Source organism: Charadrius vociferus, unplaced genomic scaffold (assembly GCF_000708025.1).
Source record: "Charadrius vociferus isolate BGI_N301 unplaced genomic scaffold, ASM70802v2 scaffold333, whole genome shotgun sequence".
Lineage (NCBI taxonomy): Eukaryota > Metazoa > Chordata > Aves > Charadriiformes > Charadriidae > Charadrius > Charadrius vociferus.
This window is the reverse complement of record NW_009647682.1, coordinates 290,713-298,775: the sequence shown is the minus strand read 5'-3', so window position 1 is coordinate 298,775 and position 8,063 is coordinate 290,713. Positions and strand designations below refer to the sequence as shown.

At 56.9% G+C, this 8,063-nt stretch overlaps 1 protein-coding gene across 1 annotated transcript in view; it reads left to right on the top strand.

The window, feature by feature from the left end:
- Nucleotides 1–8,063, top strand: part of PPFIA4 (protein tyrosine phosphatase, receptor type, f polypeptide (PTPRF), interacting protein (liprin), alpha 4) — a 33,318-nt gene that overhangs the window by 13,082 nt on the left and 12,173 nt on the right. The window contains 7 exon segments of the mRNA XM_009881312.1: nt 111–190; nt 1,384–1,509; nt 2,944–3,012; nt 4,363–4,454; nt 7,560–7,701; nt 7,957–8,058; nt 8,061–8,063. The exon segment at nt 8,061–8,063 is cut by the window's right edge and continues 101 nt beyond it. Of these exon segments, the coding sequence (XP_009879614.1) occupies nt 111–190; nt 1,384–1,509; nt 2,944–3,012; nt 4,363–4,454; nt 7,560–7,701; nt 7,957–8,058; nt 8,061–8,063 (614 nt within the window).

Sequence of the window (8,063 nt, the reverse complement as noted above, 5' to 3'; positions counted from 1 at the left end):
CAGCATCCTGGGGAAGGGTGAGGAGACAGGGGTGGAGGGAGGAGTGCAGGAGGACCCGCATGGTTTTGGGGAGCATCGTCCGAGAGGGCTGCTCTGCTTTTCCCAGGCAGAAGAGAGGCACGGGAGCATCGAGGAGCACCTCCGGCAGCTGGAGAGCCAGCTAGAGGAGAAGAACCAGGAGCTGGCCAGGGTAAGCGCTGCTCAGTCTGGACCAGGGAGTCCTTGCAGGTCCTGATCCGGCCCTGGCTCCACCTCACTATGGTGGCTAGGTCCCTGAGCACACCATGAAGCTGGTGTTTCTGAAGCAGGATGGAGAGAGGGGCCTGATGATAGATTCACAGAATCATAGAATGGTTTAGGTTGGAAGAGACTTTAAATATCATCTAGTTCCACCCCTCTGCCCTCGCAGGGACACCTCGCACCAGCCCAGGTTGCTCAGAGCCCCGTCCAACCTGGCCTTGAACACCTCCAGGGATGGGGCCTCCATAACTTTCCTGGGCAACTTGTTCCGGTGTCTCACCACCCTCACAGTCAAGAATTTCTTCCTAATATCTATTCTAAATCTCCCCTCTTCCAGTTTGAAGCCATTCCCCCTCGTCCTATCACTACATGCCCTTGTAGTTAATCCTTTCCATGCAGGATCTCTTCACCTAGAGTCACCCAGGAAGATTTCCCCCTCTCCCAGGCATCCAAGTCTTGCTGTTAGCATGCTACTCCTCTCCCAGCGTCACCTCCTGGGGCAAGCTGGAACCCCAAATGCGGGGTGAAGGAGAAAGCTCCATCTGCTCTTCCCCCCAGCCTGGATCAGCAGCAGGGCGAGACCGATGGGCACTGGGAGCAAAGGATGTGGCCGGTGTGTCACAGGACACACAATCCCTGCTGTGCTCCTTAGCCAGTGGCAGGGCTGTACATGGAGGAGGTTGTGATGCCCATTTCTCAGGTCACCCATGTGGTGTGTTACAGTGTGTGCCCCTGGGCTGGGGAGGGGAGGGGGGCTGGTTGTTTTGGCCTGGGGCAGACATTTGGAGAGATTTGCAAATCCAGCGGATTGGCACCCTTTGGGGTCTGGAATGTGCCTCCAGTGTGGCTGTCCGTGGCAGATGCACAGGTGAAGCTTTCTTGAGGGTCCGGCAGGCAGGATCTCTTCGGATCCTGTCCTCTCTCCTGTTCATCCCTGGCTGGGAAATGGCAGAGACAGCAGAGCCCCACCAGAGGGTCCGACCTGTGCTCTAAGGGGTGGATTTGTCCCCAAAAGCTGGGCCTGATGGATCAGCTCTGACACCACCAGCAGGCATGGGGGTGGCAGGAGGGCACTGAGCTCCTTGTGGCAGGAGGAGCAGATCCACTGGATCTCAGGTGGCCGGTCGCTGTTTGCCGTTGCAGGCCCGCCAGCGGGAGAAGATGAACGAGGAGCACAACAAGCGGCTCTCAGACACTGTGGACCGTCTGCTGAGCGAGTCCAATGAGCGGCTGCAGCTGCACCTCAAGGAGAGGTGAGGGGTTCTGCAGCCCCTCTGACACAGAGCCTCAGCTGCCACAGCACAGGAGTTTGGAAGGACCTGTGCAGGAATGGAGAAATGATCACATGCAGGATACCAGCCAGGCGCTGGGGCTGGCGGGAGCACAGGGAAGCGTGCTCTGCCTCCCACCCTCACCTCCAGCCAGCCCTCGCCTGGTGAGACCCGCTCCCCACCACCTATCACCTCCAACAGCAGCAGTATTTGTCCCGCTCTGTTTCCCTCGCTTCCCTGTGTCTCTTCTGGCACAGCCTCGACCGCAGCCTGCGCCCGGCTGTCAGAGCAAAACCCTACTGCATTTTGCAGGAGAAAATGCAGCGTTCATCCTCTCCCACTTGCCCATCCCCTCCACACGCTGCTTTGAAACCGTCCTGTCCCCCAAGCCTGGACTGATGTGCCTTCTCCAAGCCAGGGCAGAGTCCACGAGCAGCCTCCCAGCTCACACCCTGCTCCTCCTGGGGAACTGGGCTTCCCTTCGAGGAGCCAGCGGGAGTTGCCGCTGCCCCAGCGTGAGTGCAATTAGCTGGGAGAGCAGGTGGCTCAGAGCAAAGATTAACCTCTCAATGCCAATGGGAGGTCAGGCCTTCATAACACACCTCTGTTTGGGTTCCTGCAGAGACCAGGTTCCTCTTAGAAAGTCAGAGCACAGAGGAGTTGCATCCCCCAGCTGATGCCTCCAGGACTGGGTCTGTCTCCCCCGCTGCTCTGCACCTCCTGTCCCCAACCAGCTCTGGCTGTGCCAGCGTGTCCGGTCATTCGGCAGATAGGTCTGAGTGGCTCTGGATAAAGAGCAGGACCCAACACATGGGGCTGAGTCCAAATACCCACCCTGGCAAGCAACAGGGACCAGCGCGGTGGCACCTTGTGAAGGGGCATCGTCTGCTCCCCAGCCTGCTGCTGGCACTGCCTCACCCAGAGAGTTTCTCCAGGTATTCCGTAGGCAAAAATTATCCTGTTTGGCTGCCAACACCTCCCAAAAAAGAGCACTGGGTTAAGCAGTTGCAAACACATCTTCTTTCCCCCTGCCTATTCCCTAGCTTAGATGTAGGGGACGTTTTTGCCCTTGATCCAGCTGCTTGAGGAGTTGATCTCCTCTCAGATGCATTTCCTAATCTTCAAGCTCTGCCTATCAGCTCACTAATCGCCGCTTGCCCTCCATGGCCATGCCCTGGCCCTGCTGTGGGGCAGGAGTTGAGCTACGGCATCCCTGCTTGAGGAGCAGGAGCTTTGCAGAGAAGACTGGTTAGTGAGCAGGTAGGTGAGGAATAGATCAGGGACCCATTGCCATCCCTCCTGCCAGGCATCCGTCACACCGTCCACGCAGCGGCTCCATGTTGGCCATTCCCGCGAGGCCGTGCGGCCGTTTTCTAAACGGTCTCTCTTTTTTCTTTCCTGTTTTTGTTCCCTTTTCTTTTGTTTTGGTTTTTCAAAGAACACATTGTTACAAGAGCTGGAAAATACCCAAAAGCAGATAGAGGAACACCAGCACGACAAGGTAAATGCCGCTGCAGGGAGCCTGCCCTAGTGACTGCGCTTCCTCACTCCTAATCCCTGGCTAGTGGCAGTTGCGCTTCCTAAAATACCCTAGTTTCGGAGGAGCTGGGATCCCAAAGCACCCAGCAGCAGGAGGCCACAAACTAACCCCCGCAGTGGCTGGATGGAAGCTGCCGCCCACCTCCCCGGAGACCCCTGGTTCGGTTCCCTAACAGGCACGTTCAGTCCCGTCTCCATATTTCTAATCACGCTCATCCATCCCCGACCCCCCGCCGAGGACGAGCAGCGAGGCCGGGGTGGCTTTGCCCCCGTGTCTAGAGGAGGGTTTACCCCAGCGCTCCCTGGTGCAGCCTGGCTGCGAGGGACGGGGCTGCTCAGGCAGCCACGTCCCCTTCGTCCCCCAAAGCTTTCTCGACCCCCTCACTCGCACTGGGGGAAGGATCTGCTACGTGCCCAGCTTGCAGAGGGCCTGTAGGTCTTCGCACCTCCCCTGCTCTCAGATAAAGCATCTACGCAGGGTCTGCAACAGAGTCCACGTCGGCCTGTGCTGGAAAGCTGGAGGGTTGCAGCTTTTTGAAGCAACGGGAGCTTTTTGGGATGTGCCCCACGACTCATGCATGGTTGGGGGCGGGGGGTCTGGGGGCTGCTTTCCCCCTTGCCCAGGGCATTGCTCTCCCAGATGCTCCCAGATGTGCGGGCACCGCTCGTGCTTCCCTGTCATGGCTGCTGGTACCAGGCGGAGGCAAAGCCAGGAGACCTGCATGACGCTGCCTGCGTGTTGCCCACCCGGGTTCAGCCCCTTTGCCCACAGGACTGGGTCCTGCTCTGCCTGGAGGATCCCATCTCCGCTTCCTCCCTGCCCTCCCGCAGCCTCCCCCCTCGCGTATCCCGCGGGACGGCACGGCCACTTAGTGCAGGCACAGGTTCCCGATGAGGCCGGGGCTGGCAGCAGGAGGGACGGGGCCAGCGTCAAATTTGGCTGGCGGGTCTCCCTCGCTGCCGGCGCTTTGCCAAGGCGAACACGCACGTGCAGTCTGGAGCAAAACCAGAGCCTCCTAGTGGGACCGATTTTCCTTCATCTCTCAAACCAGCATCGCTTCGAGCACACGTGTGTCTGTCTGTCTGGCCTGTGATCACTTCCTCCCCTCGCGGCATCGCCCCAGCATCGTCATTCACTGTCGCCTGCATGAGCTGTTTCTTTACCGATGTGTCAAAGGTGCTTTAAACCTGGGGTGGGGATTTTTAAAGGGAATGTAAACCTGGAAATAGCTAAGGATGTGGATTGCCCCAAACCTGGCTGCTTTTCAGAGCAAAACCAACCCCTGCCTGTCTCTTGTCTCACCCCGAACAGCGACGGTTGTCCGATGAGATCGACAAACTGAGGTTGGAGGTCGATCAGCTCAAGACCAGAAGCGGGACGTTCGTGGAAAGCGTGCACGCGAGGTAAGGGCTGCCCGCCCCAACCCCGCCAGCCTGTGCGCGCCCTGCTTGCATCCTGCACCCACGGCTTTGAGGGCATTTTGCTTTTAGGGCCCCAAAATGCTGCCGGCATCAGGCATTTCTGGTTATACCAAGCCTCGCTGCAGGGCTGTGGGGTGGTTCATCGCGGCAGGGTCAGCTCTGGCTGTGCTGTCCCCACCATGGGTTTGTCCTGGGGCGAGACACAGGCTGTCGAGAATTGCCCAGCCCAACTGAATGGCCCAAAATTTGCTTTTCTAAGGGCAAAATAACACTAAGAGTCATTGCTTTTTCTGCAGAAAGGTTTTAGGGCTTAATTTTCCATCAAAGCTGGGTGTTCACCAATCGCCTTTCCCCCTGTGGTGCACTGGGGATGGGCTGGTGGAGAAGGAGAAATCTCTTTTGAGGTGTTGCAGGCAAAGGAGAATATGCACCCCCCATTTTTTCTCCTCCTTTCTACAATGGGCCTCCCACCCTCTTTCATTTCAAGTCAGCTGGAAGATGGGGAGGTCCCAGCCCAGCGCACCAGGAGGAGAGGTGGGTCCATCGGGTCTCAGCCTCCGGCACTGACTGGGGTATTCTGCACCGCTGCGAGAAACCAGGGGGTTGGAAAAGGAGAGTGCCAGCATGACATGATTAGGGGATTGGAACATGTCTCATATGAGGAAAGGCTGAGGGACTTGGGTCTCTTTAGTCTAGAGAAAAGAAGATTGAGGGGGGATCTTATTAATACTTACAAATACTTAAAGGGAGGATGCCAGGGGGATGGGAACAGTCTGTTTTCAGTGGTGCCCAGTGATAGGACGAGGGGTAATGGGCACAAGCTTGAACATAGGAAGTTCCATTTTAACATGAGGAGGAACTTCTTTACTTTGAGGGTAGTGGAGCACTGGCACAGGCTGCCCAGAGAGGTTGTGGGGTCTCCCACTCTGGAGACATTCCAAACCCGCCTGGACGCCGTCCTGTGCAACCTGTAGGTGACCCTGCTCTGGTGGAGGGGTTGGACTAGATGATCTCCAGAGGTCTCTTCCAACCGTGACCATTCTGTGATTCTGTGATTCTGTGACATGCACCGCTGCAAGAAACCAGGGGGTTGGAAAAGGAGGGTACCGGCATGACATGCACCCCACTGCGTTACTGCGGCCACTTCAGAGACCGCATCCTCTCCTGAGCACTTTCAACATGGGTTAGAGGCAGCGAGCGATCAATGAGAGTGAGGACCAGTGGGGAAAATTCTCCTCTCAGGAAGGCTGGAAAAGGTGGAAGGAGTCAGTGTAACCAGCTTTAAATCTAAATGCGGCTGTGGCAGAGAGGAGGAGGCCCGGACGCCCCATATCTGTCATGGAGAGAAGAAATGGGGAGAGTGAGAAAGAACTTGTGAGGATGAAGGACAGCTGAGTGCCAGAGGAATGTCTGGAGCACGTGTGAGACCTCTTTGTATGGGTCTTTAAGAAGAGGATGGATGATTTTTTTAATTTCTTTTTTATTTCTTGGAGGAATAATCAGCGGAAAGCTTGAGTTACAGAGGCCAGAATAATCCCCCAGCTGAAATGTCAGCTTTTGTCTAAGGTGCCTTTATCTGTTTTTAGCTCGGGAGCAGCTTGTCAGCAGCTTCGCTTCCCCTTGAAACTTGGGCTGTGCCTTCATCTGCAAACACCAAGCTGACGCCAAGCCAAGCTGCTCGTGTTAGCGGTTTTGTCTGGGCTTGGTGGGATGCTGGGGTGGGGAGCCCGGAGCTGTATCTGCACCGCAAACCAGACCCACCATGGTGGAAAAACACTGATCTGCCTTGGGCAACTGCTTTTGTCATCTTAAATGAAAAAAACCTCATGTCTCCTATGGCAATACGTATAGGGAGTAATGACCCCGTGCTCCGGGAATGCGCTTTGCTCAGCCGTGTGGTTGGGTCTTCAAGGCGAGGAGGAGCAAGCAGGCAACGTGGAGACATGTGATGAGTACCACAAGTGACAAAAAGTGGCCTCGTGTCCAACAGCAGCCGCTGCGTTGCTCTGCCTGGCATGGGGACCCGCTCCCCAGCACCAGCCCAAGCATGGAGGAGGAGGATGAAGAAGTCCCAGCCAGTTTCTGCTGGGAGATCCCAAACAAGGCTCATGTCCCCACACCTGGAAGAGCTTTTTCAAACGGGATTTTATTCTTCAGGTGTTTCTTTTCGTGAAAATGTTGAAAAAAACATAAAAAGAAAGAGAAAAGCTCCCTGGCTGGCCCCTGTTCTGTACCATGGGGATGAAGAAGAAAGGCACAAGAGGTGCTGTACATGTTGGAAGGTGCAGAGGAGGACAGGAGGGGACTGTTGAGCCCACAGCTTCACAGCAGACCCGCTGCGCAGGGTGGTTTTGGCCCCAGTGGGTCCTGCAGCGAAGGGGGAGGCAGCAGCAGGGCAGGTCCCAGGGCTCAGCTTCCTACAGGCTGTGAGCACATCTCCAGGGCCAGCGTGGGGGCAATGGGGCACCTTTTTCCAGAGCTTGATTTTGCGTCATTTCACGCAGAGCAGGCAGGCACCACTGGGGGAGATCCCAAACAAGGCTCATGTCCCCACACCTGGAAGAGCTTTTTCAAACGGGATTTTATTCTTCAGGTGTTTCTTTTCGTGAAAATGTTGAAAAAAACATAAAAAGAAAGAGAAAAGCTCCCTGGCTGGCCCCTGTTCTGTACCATGGGGATGAAGAAGAAAGGCACAAGAGGTGCTGTACATGTTGGAAGGTGCAGAGGAGGACAGGAGGGGACTGTTGAGCCCACAGCTTCACAGCAGACCCGCTGCGCAGGGTGGTTTTGGCCCCAGTGGGTCCTGCAGCGAAGGGGGAGGCAGCAGCAGGGCAGGTCCCAGGGCTCAGCTTCCTACAGGCTGTGAGCACATCTCCAGGGCCAGCGTGGGGGCAATGGGGCACCTTTTTCCAGAGCTTGATTTTGCGTCATTTCACGCAGAGCAGGCAGGCACCGCTGGAGTGGGCATCCCTGAGTGGCCTCATCCTCCTCCTCTGCCCTGAGCCAGCCGGGACTGTGAGAGGAGCAGCCTGGGACAGGGGCATCCTTGCATGGAGCAACATCTGCAACAGGGCTCTTTCTCCCCAGGTCCCATATGGGCAGCGCCACGGACCTGCGCTTCCCACTGAGCGCCGTGGTCCATGCCCCCGCCGAGCCCTTCGGGACTGCCCCAGGCCTGCCTCGGGCGCAGAAGGGCCGATTCGCCGCCCGGCGAGAGGAGGCAGCCAAGGTAATCCATCGTCATGCCAGCATGGGGTCAGAGTTGAGGTTGGGGTCTCCTCCTGCCTTGCACGTTGGTCTTACCTGTCCCTGACTTGGGCACATAGGGCAATTTCCTTAACGTGGTGCGTGGATGAGGCTAATATGGTAGGAAGGGTTTCCCCACTGGGGTTGTGTTGAGGTGTGACTGTTGTGTAGAGGCCTCCAGTTTGGCTTTTGGAGACATGGGGGTGCCATGTGGGACCAGTGAACCTTGTTTCCCCAGGAGTGGGAGCAGGCCCAGGCAGGCAGTGTCCTGGCCACAGGGCCCCATGCCTTCGACAGCGACCCCGAGATCTCAGATGTGGACGAGGATGACCGCGAGACGCTCTT